The sequence below is a fragment of the Daldinia childiae genome (genome assembly GCF_008694065.1).
Source record: "Daldinia childiae strain JS-1345 chromosome Unknown Scaffold14, whole genome shotgun sequence".
Classification (NCBI taxonomy): domain Eukaryota; kingdom Fungi; phylum Ascomycota; class Sordariomycetes; order Xylariales; family Hypoxylaceae; genus Daldinia; species Daldinia childiae.
Genome location: NW_022984655.1, coordinates 424,180 through 442,519, shown reverse-complemented (window position 1 = coordinate 442,519; position 18,340 = coordinate 424,180). Strand labels below are relative to the sequence as shown.

At 45.9% G+C, this 18,340-nt stretch overlaps 5 protein-coding genes across 5 annotated transcripts; 2 read left to right on the top strand and 3 right to left on the bottom strand.

The window, feature by feature from the left end:
* Positions 1–19: 19 nt before the first annotated feature.
* Positions 20–1,214, top strand: GL218_08864 (putative wd-40 repeat-containing serine threonine protein kinase protein; the record flags this gene model as incomplete). The annotated part of the gene is made up of 2 exons (XM_033585677.1): positions 20–166; positions 330–1,214. The coding sequence occupies 2 exons, from the start codon at positions 20–22 to the stop codon at positions 1,212–1,214; spliced, it is 1,032 nt and encodes a 343-aa protein (XP_033440246.1).
* Positions 1,215–3,695: 2,481 nt separating this feature from the next.
* GL218_08863 (Protein argonaute 1B) lies at positions 3,696–5,358 on the top strand (the record flags this gene model as incomplete). The annotated part of the gene is made up of 2 exons (XM_033585676.1): positions 3,696–3,809; positions 3,868–5,358. The coding sequence occupies 2 exons, from the start codon at positions 3,696–3,698 to the stop codon at positions 5,356–5,358; spliced, it is 1,605 nt and encodes a 534-aa protein (XP_033440270.1).
* A 177-nt stretch (positions 5,359–5,535) lies between these two features.
* Positions 5,536–7,194, bottom strand: GL218_08862 (uncharacterized protein; the record flags this gene model as incomplete). The annotated part of the gene is made up of 2 exons (XM_033585675.1): positions 5,536–5,866; positions 5,921–7,194. The coding sequence occupies 2 exons, from the start codon at positions 7,192–7,194 to the stop codon at positions 5,536–5,538; spliced, it is 1,605 nt and encodes a 534-aa protein (XP_033440269.1).
* A 923-nt stretch (positions 7,195–8,117) lies between these two features.
* Positions 8,118–9,696, bottom strand: GL218_08861 (Exoglucanase 1; the record flags this gene model as incomplete). Its single annotated transcript, XM_033585674.1, has 5 exons — positions 8,118–8,175; positions 8,233–8,363; positions 8,430–8,673; positions 8,729–8,941; positions 9,002–9,696. The coding sequence occupies 5 exons, from the start codon at positions 9,694–9,696 to the stop codon at positions 8,118–8,120; spliced, it is 1,341 nt and encodes a 446-aa protein (XP_033440272.1).
* Positions 9,697–13,321: 3,625 nt separating this feature from the next.
* GL218_08860 (Kinesin-like motor protein 9) lies at positions 13,322–15,973 on the bottom strand (the record flags this gene model as incomplete). Its single annotated transcript, XM_033585673.1, has 3 exons — positions 13,322–14,386; positions 14,440–15,576; positions 15,638–15,973. The coding sequence occupies 3 exons, from the start codon at positions 15,971–15,973 to the stop codon at positions 13,322–13,324; spliced, it is 2,538 nt and encodes an 845-aa protein (XP_033440271.1).
* Positions 15,974–18,340: the final 2,367 nt, after the last annotated feature.

The window sequence follows — 18,340 nt, the reverse complement described above, 5'->3', positions numbered from 1 at the left end:
ACTACTTCAGTTTTAGAGAATGGGTTATCCACATTTCGCACCGACTCTCCTCTGGAATTTACCTCTCCCAAGCGAACTAGGTGTTAAGAAGCCGGCAAATATATTCGCATTCTCCCTGGACGATAAGTTCCTTTTCACTTTACACGAAGATCAGGGTGGTATATTGGTAAGTTCTCCCCACAGAAGTCTTCGGTCAGCTTTTATAGCTTTGGATTTACACATGGACAGTCGGTGACATAGCTCATAAGAAATGCTTATTGTACAGATTTAGAGTTCTATTCACTTGTGAAGATATATAAGTACATGCTGACTTCATGCTATTGCCGTAGTGGGATCTTACTACCACTTCTTTGCCTCGAAAGCTGGAATTCGGTCAGGATAATCCTAGCTCAAAACATCCTATCAGGGCTGCCGCATTAGATGGAAATAATGGACTCATAATAGCTTTTGGTCTCACCCATCCCGCTGAATATTATAATATTCCTAAGGATGGCACATTATTAAAATTAGCGAACTACGTCCTTCCAGTGGCGAACGACGTCAAAGTCTCCAGAGATGGCAGCGTATTCGCGTTCACGACAGGGGCTACCGTGGAGCTATGGGATGCACATAGCTTTCAGGAGGTTAAAGTTCTCATACCGAATGTTGAAACTCGTAACCAGTTTGAAAAGGTTGCTCTCTCTCAGGATAATAAATATGTTGCAACAATCGATTCCGAAGGTCAATTCTTCGTTTGGGGGCTGGACAATGATTTCCACAAGGTCTCGCAGAATAGTGAGGTTGGCATAGACCTGGGGCAAGGATGGATTCCGTCGAGTATTGGCTTAAGTGAACACAATTTCGTGATGGCTGCCCTAAGAAAGCGAACGACTTTGGGTCAGGACTCCTGGATGCTAATGTCGTGGGGCTATAAATACGAAGGGCCTGACAATACGCTATATGCTAAAGAATACCCAAACTGCGCGCTAACCTGCGTCGCGCCCAGCACTGTGTTTAGTGTTTCTCTAACCCCGGAGGGCCATTTGAGAGGGAGCGATAGCATGCTCTGGCCGCTATTCTCGACTGAGCAGGGTGCCAGTAAAAAAGGCAAGGCCGTATCGTGTGGAATATCCGAAAGCAGTAAAGTTTTCGCTGCAGCTAGGACTAACGGTCGCGTAGCTGTATGGCGATTATATACTCAAGACGCAGATCCTAACGAGCGGTATCCGGGATAAGGTTATTAATAGGGGCGTTGCTATATGTATCCATTCTACCATTAATAATTTCCATGACGCTGTGGGGCTAATCATCGTGTATTTTTAATACTCAAATAAATATAATATACATCTGAGATATTTTTCTTCGAATCGGTAATTTCTTCCGTTACATCCCCCTCATCCTGATAATTATGCTTTAACAGTCTCTTATAAAGATACCAATAAGAACTAAAACATACCTAAATATATCAAAGTATAAGGGTCCATGAAACTACCTAGAGGTATCTAAAGCTGAAATACTAATGTGGGTAGGAGCTCTTTGTCCGAGGGCGTCTCAGTGAACCAGAGACCTAACGAGACGTATTAATTTCTGTAGGTTTGATACATTGATTTTCCACCTTGATTACTATGCATATGGCCTAGGATATGGTTCTTTTGATATTGATGCATACTCTCATAATGGTGATTTCAGTTCCACTGCCATATAATAGACGATTATACTCTATAATTGCGGGCTTAAGGGGTTTGTCAAGCTCCTAAGTGCGAAACCCTTTCATGACAACGAACAAGACAAATTCACAATATGAGACTTATGTGGTAAATCAATAGGTACGTTTTTAAAACCTATCTATGTAGCATTGGTTGTTTTATACTAATTGTGACCATAATACTTGCAATCGAAACATCCAGTTTAACTGCCAGTAAAACTAGTAAATATGTTGTGTCCGGACAAACACATAGCCAAACATAGTTACTACCTAGCACGTAAATAGTGAGTAACCAAGTATTCTTGTAGTTTGTAATAGCAAAGTTAGGTGCCAAAAGTGATGGCTGGCTCAAGAATGTCTTATATAAAAGTAAGGCTGCCAGAAGAAAAGCTGCTGCCATGTGTTATTCATTCCTAGTTCCACATGAGTTATCCACAAGGCGCTTTCGTAATTTCGTTGAATTTCCTCGGGAAATTTACAGAGCAAGAAATTTCTAGAGCGCGCCACAACGTAAAGGAAGTATTCCCACTACAGTACTCTGGGGCTTCTACTAAAATCCACGTGAAAAGTAACTTTGTATCTTGACTATGTCGTATCGAAATCAGGGACGAGGCCGACAGTCACACCGTGGCCAGAGCCAGGGTCGTGGCTATAGCCATGGCCGTGGTCAAAGTCGGGATCAGAGTCAAGAACATAATCCGGCTCAGAGCCGAAATCAATATCAAAATAGAGGTCGGAGCCAGAGCAGTCAAGGAGGATATCCATATCGAGGTTCAAGTTCTGGATCAGCAGGGAATCCACCCGAGCCTTCATCCACTGTCACTGCGAATGAGAATACCATCATTTCTAATCCCAAAGATGGCAGTCAAAATATTACTCCCCGAAGGCCGGCATATGGAAATGAAGGAAAAGATATCGTACTCTGGGCTAACCACTTTGAACTCAAAGCAGACAAGCGTAGTAACCTCTACTTCTACCTTATATCCTTTCCAGACAAGACAAAAGAACCTAAAGGGAGAAAACTTGCTCGCGTCGTCAAGCTGCTTCTTGACAAGATTAAGCCACTCTCTGCAGTTACCGATTTTGCTAACATACTCATCTCACACGAAAAGCTCACGGAAAATTCCTACGAGGTACCCTACAGCGATGAATACAACACTCAATCAGGTAATAATACAGTAACTTACAAGGTGAAGATTGAGAATACGAGAACATTATCTATTGATTATCTACTTCAATACCTACAAGATCCTAAACAACCTCATGCAAAAGAAGTCCTGTCACAAATTGTCCAGGCATTTAATATCTTTCTGAATCATTACCCTCAGGAATCGAAAGATTATGCCACGATCGGTTCAGACAGATCATTTCCACTAAACCAACTTTCCCCTCCGAGTCTACCATACGGCTGCTTTGCACTCAAGGGATACTACTCTAGTATCCGACTTGCTACTTCGCGAATCCTCGTCAACATAAACGTCAGCTATGGCGTGTTTCATGGTAAGGAAAGACTAGATGGTATAATGTCTAAATTCATTGATAAATGGGGCGACAGCCCTGCTACTCTCCAGAAGTTAGCAGCTTCCCTTAAAGGGATCAGAATAGAATATGATTACCTGAAAGATAAGGAAGGTAAAAGCATCCGCCGGGTAAAAACCATCTTCGATCTTGCTTCGCCAGGAGACGGCAAGGTACCTACAGATAAAGATGATAAGACTAAGAAGCCGAAAGTACCCAAGTATGGAGCTAAAACAGATGAGGTTGAATTTTGGTTCAATGATGGTTACATCAGCGTCTTTAAGTTCTTCGAGACAAGTCAGTTAAGTCTATTTCATACGAAGTATTATAATGACGAATATATATTCTGACATCACTAGAACATAAAAAAACGGTTGCTAAAACCGTGCCACTTATCAATGTTGGATCGCGTGAGCGCCCAACGTACCTCCCATCAGATGTCTGTTATGTGTTATACGGGCAGAGAGCAAAGATAGTTCGATATGACAATGATATGGTTTCCAATATACCTATCCACGGCCCTTCGGATAATGCAAACGATATTGAAAACAATGGCTTGAGAGCGATTGGACTGTCAAAAGGAGACGCTCGTAACGAGAAGAGACTGGTAAGTAATACAAGGACAGTGAACAATAGAACAGCTGACTGATTCTCATAATCATTAGGAAAATTTTGGTATCTCAGTTAGCAACCCCGAGTTGATCACCGTCAGAGGCCGCAGAATGTCTGAACCTGAAATCCGGTATAACCGTGGACATGTGATAAAGAAAAGTAACTGGAACCTGGCACATATACAGCTCGCGGCTAAAACAGCTGAAAAACGCGGGCTGTGTGTAACCATAGGGCTCGGAAAAGGTGATGTAGCACGTCTCAAGAACACACTTCAGCAGCTCCGCGATATGTTGAAGGAAAATGGCGTATTCATTACAACCCTGGATTCTTCGATAGTTGAAATCACGAACAACAAGACCGAACTCGAGAGCAAACTCAGGGACGTGTTTGAACGCAAGGTTAAGAAGGTGGACTTTTTACTCGTGGTCTTATCAAAGAAAGAATCATTTACTTATAATTGTGTCAAGAGACTTGGAGACATAGAATACGGTGTCCCAACTCTCTGTATTTTTAAGAATAACCTTGTTCCCAAACCCCCTCCTAATAACTCCTCTTCGAGACCATCCGGTAATTCTTCTAGGAATGCCCCTGGGGACACTCCCAGGATCTCTGGGAATCTCGTCGGAAACCTAGCTCTGAAGCTCAATTTGAAGTTCAGCAACAACAACCAGATTGTCAACTTAGCAAAGCTACGTGGTAAACTCAACCTACGAGAAACAATGATCGTAGGCATCGACGTCACCCATTCTCCAACCCCTGGCCAACCTAGCATCGCGGGGATGGTAGCCAGCATTGACGAGAACCTCGGACAGTGGCCTGCCGTCTTGCGCCACCAGGACAAGCCGCGTGTCGAGATGGTGACGCGCCTGGAAGAGATGCTCGAGACTCGGCTTACGCTCTGGTGCTCGAGGCACAAATCCTACCCCAAGAATATCATCGTCTACCGCGACGGGGTATCCGAAGGCCAGTACGAACTCGTTATCAAAGAGGAACTCCCCAAGTTGAAAGAGGCATGCAAAAAACTATATACCCCAGCACACATGCCGAAGATTACCATCGTCGTCGTCGGCAAGCGACATCACACTCGTTTCTACGCCGGAATGCACAAGGGTAACCCGACTCCGGGAACAGTCGTCGATCGCGGCGTTACAGAGGCTGTCAACTGGGACTTCTTCCTACAGTCGCATAGACCAATTAGAGGCACCGCCCGTCCGGCCCATTACTTTGTCGTCCACGACGAGATATTCAAGGATACGTTCAAAGGTGAAAATGAAAATGTGGCTAGCATGTTAGAGGTTTTTACTCATTCCCTATGCTTCATATTCGGCCGGTCGACCAATCCCGTTAGCATATGTACGCCGGCTTATTATGCGGATATTGCCTGCAGCCGTGCTCGTTGCTATGTTGCTGCTGATGTTGCTGCTGGTGCCACCGATGCCGCAGCTCAAGTTTCTAGCTCGGCATCAGATGAACAGAAACCTCCTCCTGGCAGTAATGGTCTTCTTCTTCATCCAAAGATGAAGGATAGTATGTTTTACATTTAAGTAATTGATGAGGATGCCTTCCCCCTTCCCTCTTAGGGGTTTAGTCCTTAGGTATCTGATTTTTAGGGTTGAATTATGTTTAGGATAGACAGTAGTTATTTCAATAAAAAGAGTACAGTAACAATTTAATCGGTTTTATTTACAATTGGTAATGATACAAGGCCATTATGTATACACTCAAGACCTAATGAAACTGCCTAGCGATCGCTCAAGAACGACACCGCCAGCACCGACCGCAGCGACGGTCCACAGCCACTTGTTACCGAACTCAGCTAGACTAGGCCAGAAGCTGTTCTTGGCTTTCTTGTACTGCTGTAGTTCCTTATACTTAGCAGGGCTTTCTTTAGCGAAGCGCTTCTCCTGGTGCTCCTCATTTTCTTTGTCTCCTCCGATGAAACGTAGGAAGATGTAGTTAGTAATAGGGCCAAGTAGTGTTAGAGGGTGTAGTTGTCCGGCGCTGAAGAGAAGGAGAGGGAAGGAAAGGTGTGCCAGAGCGTCACCGAGATAGCTACGAACAGTCAGCACTTTATCACGGTATTAATAGGGTGAAGGGGGAACTTACCTAGGGTGTCGGACAATGCTAAATACGCCTTCGCGGTTAAGTTCAGCACCCTTCTTACGCTCGTGAGACGCAAGTTGAGTATCAGCTAGGACTTCCAGAGCGTATCCTGCGGCGAACAGGAAGATAGCAACGCTACGAGATAGGGACGATGCTTCAGGGAAAGGAGAAGCAAGAGCAGTAGCAATTGGGGCGCGGAATGGCAATGTGAACGGCAGGGAGATCAAGGTCTGAATGAGAGCCTCAGGTAGAAACACAGTAAAGAAAGCCTTGTTCCAGAAGTCCGGCTGTTTCCTAGCTGCCGTCCGGTATCGAGGATCATCTTTACCACGTCGAAGAGTGCGCGAAGCAACACGGTAGAAGAGACGTAGACCCCAGGCACTAACACCTCCTAAGAGAAGCTTCTGGTCATACGACAATGCAGACCAGGCAGCAGAGAGAGATAATCCTTCGTGAACTACGGGAATCCCAACAGCGCTCCACCAAGCATTTGCTACTTGTGCACTCGGCCACAGCCAGTCCTTAGCTTCGACTGTGTCGGTATAGCGTCCTAACCCATACGCGATGAGGCTGAGACCGCTGTGGAAACCGAAAGATGGTAGTACTGCATGTTGAAGAAGTCCGAGTGTTGATGTTGTGCCACCAAACCTGATTCTGGCAGCAGGAGTAGGTTTAAAATGTGCTCCGTAGCGATCCTGCTCGGCGCCGGAACCTGATGGTAAGCTCTTATTCAGCTCTTTCGCCGAAGGGGCTTCGTGTCCACCAAACCAACGTTCGTATCTGTCTTGTTCGGCTCCTGATTCGTGAGGTAACATCTTTTCGATATCTGCTCTGGTAGGAAGTTTGTGTCCACCAAACCAGTGCTCATATCTGTCTTGCTCAGCACCCGAAGTCTGGGGAAGCCTCTTCTCGATATCTGCTCTAGAGGGGAGCTTATCTCCACCAAACCAACGTCCATATCGATCTTGCTCGGCACCAGATGTTTCCGAGAACTTATCGCGAACCTGATCAGCAGAGGGAAGCTTGTCTCCGCCGAAGGAGCGTCCGTAGCGATCCTGTTCCGCGCCGGAACCCTTAGGTAGATCTCTCGATACCGCATCCTTTACGCGGTCCTTTACACGGTCTACTTTATCACCTCCGAACCAACCACCAAAACGGTCTTGCTCGGCTCCCGAGCCTTTAGGAATGTTTTGCTGCACTTTCTCCTGGACTTTCTCTTGGACTTTGTCGGCTTTGTTTCCTCCAAACCAGCCGCCGTAGCGGTCCTGTTCCGCCATTGTCGTCGGAATAATTTAGGTGAGAATATCTAAATCATATGATGATAACTAGTAAGGAACTATGTTAGAAATTCAACTAAAACGAGGGGACATTGATTAATTTGTAGCAACACGGGAACACGGGAATGTCTGAGGAGACTATGACGTAGTGTTACTTAGACATGACGTAGTAGAATATGCATCTTGGCAGCAGATGTTCTAGGAGATGGTAAATGTAAATAAACTTATTTGGAGAAGAATTAAATTTGAGTTTATGATAATATCGAACGATTCAAGTCTTAAATTTGTAATGGGAAAGCTTCTGAGATGTTTTGTTAAAGCGGGCATACGAACAACTCCGCTTTAGCATCATCACCACTCGTAACGGCATAACCAGTTTTACAAAGCTATCAATGCATTATATTTCAATTAGAAAGCGTATAATGATGTGATATCTTTTCGAATTGTTTTAAAAATATAGGATTAACAATTAAATTCCTACCTCGCGAATGTGCCTGATACTCATATGTAAACCTCAATTCATTAATACGAAATATAAAGTCTAACCCGCTAGTAACCGAACTTTACTATATCCTATCCATAAATACAGGTATAAATATCTACCTACATAATAATTACCATACAATGATGAGTCCTTATCTACATTCATAAAAATATCAAGCTTAGAGTATGATATTACAGAATATCTCGGGAAAAGGGGCACCGCAACTATTAGCCAATTCTTTAAATTTCTCAATTTAACATGATTCCATATCACACATCACTTGCTCTACAATTTCGAAACAATAGGTATTTTCAATAACAGCGCGATCCTTTTATTCTCTCTCTCTAGCTAACTCAGGGGGACAATCTGATACGAAGGGTAGATATATACATTTGTAGAATATATACGGCCGTGAAGCCTTGGCCTCCTAACCAGCTGCTTAGACGGTAACGGTAGAGCCGATGGGTCCGAAGCGGATGTTGGACCAGACGACCTTGCTGTGGAATTGTTAGCAATGAATAAGTAGATTTCTGAGGGGGGGGGATGGTACGTACGCATCGGGGATGCTGGCCTCGACGTCGGAGGGGACACCGGAGTCGGGGGCACAGTCACCACGGTCACCGCCGGGCGTGCCAGCCTTCTCAGGGGGGTAGCTAGAGTCGAGCCAAAGCATGTTGGCGTAGTGCTAGAGCGTAGATTATCAGTAAGATTATTCGTTGCGGAAAAGGGGGTTGCGTTGCGAGAAACTTACGTCGTCCCAGATGGACATGACAAGAACCATGGGTACGTCAAGAGCGTTGTTGAGCTGGTCGAAGCCACCAACCTCCTTAAAGCGGTCACGGTCTCCGAAAACGCCGAACTCGGCTGTGCAGTACTCGGGGGTGATGTTGCTTTCGGCGGGGAAACCGTCGATCTTGGGGCCGGGGATCTCAATCTTCTTGCCGTCCTGGACGAAGAACTGGGTCAACTTGTTGTCGGCGAACTGAGTGACAACACTGGGGATAAAGGTTAGTTTATCATCGTCGTCAAGACAGGTAATAGATTACTTACGTGAATTTCTTGCTGGTGTCGACGGTCTTGCTCTTGCCGTAGAAGTCGGTGTTACCCATGCGGTAAGGGTTGTAATCACAACCGTTGGCGTCACACTTTCCGGCGAATCGGTCCTCAGAGTAGGTACCACCGCACTCGTCCTTCTCACAGACGTGGTACTCGTTGGTGGTGCAAGGGTGAGGAGTGAAAGCGAAAGAGTGAGAGTTGGACTCCCTATTAGACATTGTTAGTTACGATTGCTTCTATGGTAGATCTTCTCCGTATGGTCCTTACCAGACATCGATTTCGGCACAGCAGGCACCGTAGGGGCCGACACCAGCGTTGTTGTCGTTGGTGGATGGCTCCCATCCCTCAACGTTGGCCTTGCCACCGACGAACTTCAAGTCACGGGCGCACTGAGCGTCACAGTAACCGGTACCGTACTTGGCACCGGCCTTGTTGTTGGGGTAGCTGGCCATGCCACCGTCTTCCTCCATGGCGACGAAGTAAAGAGCGGCGTTAAGACCACAGTCGACGGTAGACAGGTCGACATCGAAGGTAAACTCGTTACCCTTAAGGTCGAAGGTCTGGTACTTGTCGGCACCGTTCATGAGGTAGAATCGGGATCCGATGTTGGTTCCGTACTCGTGCTTGGTCAAGAACTTGAGGGTAAGAGCATCGCCGCTGGTGGAGGCACCGTAGGTCTTGCTGTAGTCGGCACCCTCGATAGCGCACTTGGTGGCGCAGTCGTCGGCAGTGCTGCACTGCGAGGTCCACTTGTTACCGTCGTAGCAGTTCTCGGTGCCTTCGAGACTGTGAAGCCATCGCCAGTTGGAGTCGATGGTCACCTCAGCGTTGGTCTGGGTGCAGGAACCACCGCTGGTGCACTTCTTCCAAGACAACTTAGGGTGAGTCTCAGATTGCTCCTTTCCGACCTGTTGGGCAGACGCGAGCCCGAGAAGGGCGGCCGACACGGCGAGGGACAACATGATGCTGGTTTATCTTCGAGGTAAAGAAGTTGTAAACCTGGAGGGATGGTGTAGCTAAGGATAAGTTGAAGTGGCATCTGGGACTGAGTTGATTATATAGTCGATGGAGTATATCTTGCCCAGAAATAAACTTCTTCTCGACTCCATATTGCCGGCAACGGGCTCCGTCTCGACATGGCCAAATCGTGGTATAGCATAGTCGATCACTAACCGTCTCGGCCCTATGACTATTCCCCATTAGATTAAAATGCCAATTATGCTAGTAAGGCTCCGGCGGGTGTTCCGACAACGCAAGCTGTGGTTGGTCCCAGCAGAAGACCGTGGTTTACAACTACTTTCATTCTGGATCATTGGGGGCGACAATACTAAACGGGAGAGCCCTATGCCCATGAAAGTGACCAGTCGTTGTCCAAAACGGTTGTCGTGTATAGAATTGACCAATAGGAGGATTCGGCCTGATGGGCGTGACGATCAACATAATGAACCAAGGCGAAAATCATTGGCCTGAAGACTCTGGGGATACAACTTCCGACGAAATTTAGATTGGATGGTATAAGTTTCAGGATCATGGCCCGAAGTAACCTGGGGTATTTGCGGGGAATGGGGATAGACACGTTGATTAGGGGGTTTTCAGGGGTGGCAACATGTATATGCCTCAGCGATGGCACTGCGGCCCGGTATGTCCACATCACGGAGACCAAGCCGCCGCCGTGAAAGGGAAACGAGATAGCAAAGCGGGGCCTCTACGAAAGAAAATTCAGACGAGAACGGAGGACTACGACGCCTCCGGAGTCTTTAGCGAGCCTAAGAAACGGCGATGACGCAAAGCCAAAGCCGTGTTTCGTCCCGCTAAGCCTCCGAATTCTACGGTATAGTCCGGATGTCGCAAGTCTGAAGCAATAGCGTAGAGCGCCGACGCGAAGAAAACCACGAAAAGAGCATCCAAATTTTGCAAATCCCTTTCTTTCGGCACGCCTGGGTTTAGCCATTGCCAGAGTACCGCACCAGGGGATCTCTGCAAGATCTGGTGTAACACGATGGCATGATAGTATTGGACGAAGAACATGTTGTGGGAAGCGATCGACAGTAGGAAATGCCGTTCACGTCCATGATGCCGAGACTGGGGTTGTGGAAAATATCCACGGCATATTATCCAAGGGTGTAACGGACGCCAAGTCTGGCAAGCTCCGTGGAGAGACCCCAGTCCATCACATTCTTTGTTATCCAATATATTTAGCCAATTGATGCCGGGCCCCCCTGGAATAAACTCATGCAGGTCCTCGCGTGGTATGGTTCGTTCGAGCTTCATTCCACTAACTGATCAGGTCGCCAAGATCGGTCTAATTCTGAGCCGAATCTTTCTATTTCTAGCTCCCTCACGGTACGGTACGGCGGTGGGATGGGTTGGGATATCGCATGCGCCAATGGGACGACACGGCCCGTCAGATTCGCTAAATCAAATGCTACCTATACTCCAAAGAATCATATAGTTTAAGCCTCTTGGCTTGCTTATGCGTAATAGTTTATAGTTTATAACTACCTTGAGGTAATCTTAGAGTCTATCATATTTGCATGATGCTTAAAGCCGTAATTTACATGAAGAGATGAGTTTAGGCATCCAAGAACCCAACGTAGGATTTTCAAGACCAGCAGAGGATTCGATAGGACAATACATTAACCTATCAACTCTCAAATCTTAGATGAACCCACATCTCCTGTCTGGCGCGGTGGGATAATTTAATACTCATGCGACCGCCTCCTGTTTATCTCGAGAGGGCTTAATGGGCCAGTGGCAATTAGAGATTAAGGGACCGTTGCCACTTGATGCTACTACTCGTATATCTCATAAGCGCCACATAGCCGCGATCTTATTACATAGTTGTAATATCGGAACGAGCTAATTTGTCTTTGACGTGTTGGGCAGGTTTGGTTTGCATATGTTCATCAGCGGCTCATAGATTCGGTTATCAAAAGAGATCAACCCTGATGATCGACCAATTTATTACTGACATCGCTATTTGTAATGCTCGATCCAGAACCGCATAGAAATTCTCAACATCGGAACCTGGTCTCTGAGAAGTTTCTCTTTATAGACAAATTTAGATAACCGAGATTTAAACGTGAGCAACTGCATATACCATTCGGCATGCTCCTGTTAGCTGTTGCTAGTTTGCGTACAGTCCCTGCAGGTCATCGGGCATTAGTTATTAGAGTTATATTTCGGTTGTATTTCTTTGTAATAGAGTAGGTCTCATACATAGTTCCAGTCCGGCCTATCGAACTTGTAACTTTATGAAGGAGTTAAATCCATTAGTAAAAGCCCGTGGACTATTCAAGTCGACACAGTCATGATTTATCATATTCCACCATGTTGTAGATTAAGGGCTTGTGAGTTCACTCATCTCTAATAACGAGTAGAAAGAGGCTATGAACACGATATCAAGGTTATCCACGTCAAGTGAAATTAAGCAAACTGGACTAATAAAATAGAAACATATAAGTGATACAGAAGATAAGGTAAGGGAGAGTGTAGTTAAAGACGTATCCATAGTAATTCTAAAGGCCTATCCGAGCCAACCAATAACTTACGCAACCTAGCTCACATATGTTATCATCTATTGAGTCATATTGTAAGGCTATTACGTGGCGACCCAGACATAAGTATACATTATGCCACCGCCACCTCTCGAATAATCCCGATTTGATATCTTCCAAGCTTCCTAATCATCTCAGTCCGTGAAATGGAATCTCAAATAGACGGCTCCGACACGGAAGCACTGCTCGGGGCCTCCTATAGATATCGGAAGACTACTGTACGAAAATTGATCACCAATAGTAACGCCATTTATATCGTCACCCACCGGACTCCATCGTCACCGAATATAACCCCGCCGTTCGAATTCAGGCCTAGCTGTTGATCAAGGAGGCAAATGAATTTTCGAAATAGACCAGTTTGGTTCGATCTACCGCCCAGGTCTGGGCAGTCAATCGTTGCCAATTAATGGGACTCGGTTTAATCATTCAGCGGCGGCGTCTTAATCGAATCGATTAATCGTTAGCCTCTCTCTCTCTAAATAGCTAGTAGAATGGGATGTCTGTTACATTACGCATTTCGCAGCAGAGTTTCGACGGCCGAGACAGTGGCAACAACTGGTTAACTCCGTGCAAGGAGGCTTTACAACGCCTGGTATAAGCGATACGTACGAATCTACATCTAGGAACTAGCAAAGCGGGCTCGGATGTAGAAACGACTTCTATTATGATTATTATGACAAAGTTTAGTTGTCATCAACTATTACAGAAAAAGCTTGGTCGTCTCCCTTGATCTCAGGCATAAACTTCATCAATTAAACCGATACTAATATCGAAGAACTCGGCCACCATCATACACATTCGCCATTAGAAGCATAGGCATTACAATAATGAAGACCAATCCATATGCAAACAGAGTAGGATTAAAACAAATGAATACTGGTAGACAATAAGCCCAGTCTAAAACCAGAAATACAAAATAAGGGGTATCCTCAACACGTTTATGCAACCGCTAATAGCTAGTCGCGATAATAGAATCCATCGACACGGTCTTGAAATACTTTACGACCGGCTTCATATCACATCTCACATCTCACATTAAGTCGTCATCAACCGCCGTACCCTCCCACCTTCTCGTCTGTAGCTTTCGTACCTTCTTCGTAGGGCTTCCGCTGCTCGACACTTTAAGGGCCTTCTTGCCCTCGCCGCTGTTTACCCTTAGCTGCTCCATGCGGTTACCGAGGTCGCCCAGCGCATCTGCCCCAGAAGATGAGGCCCTGGTGCTGGGTACATCACCCCTCTCCCGAAGCGGAGAGCGTTTGCTTGGCGTGCGGCCGGATAATTCGCGCTTCAAGATCGCAACCTCTCTTCGCAATCGTTCGTTTTCTTGCTCCAGATTTTCGATCAAGATGTTCTCCTTATCTTCGTCTTCAACATTATCTTCTTCAGAGCTTGGCATAGTGACTGTGACGCCTACACCGCGAGCTAGTACCTCTACCTTGCGGTCCCAGTGCTCCTCGCCGCGCTCTTGCTCTAGCGACAATGTGGCCTTCCATCGCCCCATCTCTAGAGCTAGCCTTTGCTCAAAGTCTGTGTAGCACTCCTCTCGAATCTCCTGTTCAAAGTCCGCGAGCCGATCTTCCATGGATAACAAGTGAGCCTCGGCTGCTATGCGTGCCTCCGTTTCCTGTACTAGTTCGTTATTCAACTGATCTATCATATCGGCCATTCTAGCAATCTCCAATGCTGCGTTCTCCATTGTTCCTCTCTCTGTGTCTGGTACAGGTGAGAACATTCGGCTATGGTTGCTAGAAGGATGGAAATACGTTCTATGGTGAGCTAGAACAGGCGAGCTCGTATCACTACGAGACCCGACACTTGATTCCGACCGCTGAGAATGCGCTGAGCTGTTTGCATTGGCAAGTATCGTAGATGTGATAGAAGGAACACGTGGCACGGTAACCTCACGCGCTAGAGCGCTATACCTGAGAATTTGTGACGTCGCGTTAAAGTCTCCTTGAGGATCGGCTGTAACAATCATTACACCCTTCTGTGGTGCACGCCTCCCATTTGTGGAGCTTGAGGGCGAGCCTGAAGGAAACGAGTTGGCAAAGAGCAACTCTGTAAGTTTGCATTGACGGAAGGGGACTAGATTAGGCTGTTCGTCGTCAGCGAAGTTCCTAAATACTGTGAGCAAATGATGCAACATACCTTCGTCGTACTGCTAGCGTCGCTCTGCATTTGTAGACACTGACCAAGATACATCAGGCTTTCGTTGATCTTGCCTGCCTCTGCCAAAGTCGCGCCTTGTGTTTTCGCATCTCTTGCTCGTTCACTACCAGCTAGGTCAACGATACTTAGTGTGCTATTACCCCAGCGTGCACTGTTGCGGCCACGACGTCTTTTCTTAATTTCGATACAGAAGAACCCATGGCTCCTCGACGACACGCTATTGCTACCTGTGCCAGCGACTCGACGCTCGTGAAGCCCGGCTTCGAGAACCATTAGCGCCTCTTTAAGATTGCCGCAGATGACCTTTCGAAGTCCCGCTACAACCTTTCGATCAGAAGATAGCTCTGTAAACTTGAAAAGCAGCGGCCGTCGTCGAGGCTCTTTGTTGCTGTTTGACCTGATCGGGGGAGTTAAAAGATCGAAGATCCGGTCGTTATATACTTCGTACATCGAGACGACGACAGCATATTCGGCGGACGGGTCACAGGATGCTCTAATGGTGCTAATATCTGGTGCTTGAGGGAAAGCAGACGGTCGTTGTAGGTTCTTTCTCGGCGTCAGTGGTGCGTGGTCGCCCTTCATTAGACATTTAGTAACATTCTTCTTATTTCTTGCGGCAGATGTGAGAGACATGTAATGCTTTTGGGGTGACGGGGAGCGAGCCAACTTTGGCTTAAGCTTATTAGACGCAGCTTGCGTTAGGGTTGGAACTGCTATCTCCTTTTCACCGGGCGGTGTTGAGAGAAGTATTATTCTCGACAGATCGTCATCGTGACTAACTAGTCGTATACTTTGAGGGCTGCTTGGAAAACAACCAGGTGGTAAGGGTGTAGCAATGCGTGTAGGTGGTTGGATAGGAATGTTAGGAGGTCCTACAATCATTGGAGTCGTAGCTCTTGATCCACCCCGTGAACTGCTGAAATCAGTGTACATCGTGTCGATAAATACTGATGCAGGGCAAATAGCTGCCTCAGACGCGTCAGAGGATCGTATACTTGTCTCCAACATAGGAGAAGTCTCGCAGTCAACGATGTTCGATTCGATAGATCGGAATACGACGTCGAGGGCAAGCTGGGTTAAACCTCGCTGGCTCCGCGATCCAAGCATCGTGTGCGTCTAATAGGCTGGCCGTTAGTTACCATATCTCCCGTCATACTATGGCTACTGCTAGACATACCTTGCCTGAACCAGTGACCCCTAAGGTCGCTAGCAGACCATCTGTACCGTCACCTCCATGAGGGGCTAATACACCTTCGACCAAAGGAAGCACTCTGGTGCCCTGGAATAGGTCGAGTTGTGTGGCATCTTCTTCAAAAACTTGGGTAAACGCGAATTTCTCTATAGCGCGTCTTCGGTCGCTCGGTGGGTTTAAGGTGATATGGGTAGGGTTATCGCGTTCTACAGGTTCTTCGACTAAGAGGAACCGTTCAGCACTCGAATTTCCAGCTTGAGGAGGCCGTAGTCTCAAGTACACCTGGAAGAGGTTCGCGTGCCCTTTTTGAGGTGGCTCCATGACGATGGAACTACGGCTACACGATGTAAAGTTTTTTGAAAGCGGTGAGAAAAAGGCTGATTGAAAGCAAATGCAATTACATGCAGCACAAATGCACAATTGGACTCTAGACTTTTAAGACTGTTCAAATGTATACATGTAATGCAAGAAATGCTCCGTCCGGCATAGATGCAACCGTTAGAATAGAAATGGTTGGATACTTAAAGCATTAGCGTTAAAAAGCATATGCAAATACAAAATACCTAAGATATTAATATGTTGGTATGATGGAAGTCGCGACCTATTACAGGATGAAATAATTAAGTCAATATTTACTTCGGATCATATTTGTTTCGCTAGGCAACCAACCAACCATGCAGGTGTTCTTCGGACCTTCCATGGATGGTTATATAAGTCAGGTACGTATTTTGTTTCAAGCCACAACCAACCCCACATTAGAGGCTTATATTGCGGCTACCTTAGGTACGTAAGTACCTACCCCACCAACAGATTTCTCCAACATAAATTCTCCTCTCCTCTCCCGTTCTTCCAATTCTTCTTTTCTTTCCTCTTCAGCTCTCTTTGCCTTTTGGCTTAGATCAAGTGTAGTATCTGTTCTTTTCAGTTTAATCTCTGAAAGAGTTCTACTTGAACTCAATCTTGATTATTCTAATTTTTTTACGAGGGGAGCGCATCCTCTGGGCTTGCCCATGATCGCTCTCAATGTGTCCCTGGTATTACACTGCCTCCAGGCGACGCGAATACGCTTTTCATTGCAATTCCTAGCTTGCCTAGAGGTGCGAAGAATGGTCGTTCCGATTTCCGTACTAGTTCAATCATAATCCGGTTTACTCTCCCAATAAAAGGGACTATGACAAGTTCCTCGCATTTTCATGTGGTTCGAAGGATTCTTCGCGTTGGCGATTCTGACATGTACGCATCGGATATCTCCCTTGAAAACATACCCTTTGAGTAACATCGGCCACGTATTTGGATTGCTCCATATTTCTATAATTCTAGATTTCATAGGACGACAAGAGGTTCTATCAAACTAAATTGCACGTCAAACCAATAAGAAAAGAGCCCGAGTCATGTGAGTCAATATTAATACATTAGCTCTTCTTCATACGTTATAGCCAACGAGGCTCGCGAGTCTATTTCAGGGGTTTGCAAGTTTATGACATGCATGTCTCGCAATCATCTGTTAGTATTAACACTCCTATTTCCCTAACCGCTCTCGTTCAACAATACAACACAGTACACTTTACATTCCTAAGTACCTTACTTTACATAGTATGCAGTGCAGCGTAATAAGCTAGACTAATATCGATAGAAGATATTCGGAAAGCGATCGATCTCGATTTCATGCGAAATGCACGTCACCGTTGATGAAATCTACCCTTGTGGAGAGCTTGAGTACACTATTATGAAATGGGATGTTGATGCTGGTTCGGACGAAACGAATTCGGTAAGTACGGAGAAAGAATCGACATATCTTAAAAGGAAGATCTACTGTGCATGTAACTTTAGAGATCACCATTGAAATTTTTGGCTGGAGGGGTTTATACTGTACATAGAGTGAGGATCATGTACATACATACATAATACATTAACATGTAGGTGGAGATAGACCTATGTATGCATCCTTGCTTTTCTATGTATCGTCATCGTCACCGAGGGGTAAGATGGGTCGATGGATAAGAAAATCGGAAGTTGACGAGATATCTGCTCGATAACTTCGCTTACTTTCATGGCATGCATGGTCATACATGCTTAGACCACATATGTAAAGCTGTCTGCATACCTTGTTACATGTGCTGAAGCTTCATAGGTATCGTACGAACGTGGAAAACTACCCCATCTCGCCAATTTATCTGTTTCCGTACACGCACATATACCTGTATGTCCCCGTGGAAGATGTATGTTGGAGTAGGTAGAATAGAACACCACATGTCCCGCATCGAATAATGATTGATATAGATTTCCATATAGAATCTAGAAGCAGTTATACACCATGAAAATAACCAGTCGCCGTAGAGATATCTAAATGGACCAGTTGAATAATAATAATACACTTAAACATACGAGCGGAATAGAAAATAAAAGAAACTTTGGGAGGGGTATTCGTGTGTCATCCTCTTAAAATGACTCCTCTTAGAATGCGTCACAAGAGAACCTCCGAGAGTTGAACAAGTTTTCGGTGGATACCAGGGACTAGAACGTCGTCTCTGCCGGTCTTCGCTGATTAGTATCGGACCATGACCATGAGAAAGTCATGTTCGAAGTGGAATTGGAAGTGGAACTGGAGCTCAAACGCCTCGGGAAAGCAAAATTTGAATGCAGCTTCGAACCACTAACACTAACATTATGAAGCAATATGTAGCACAC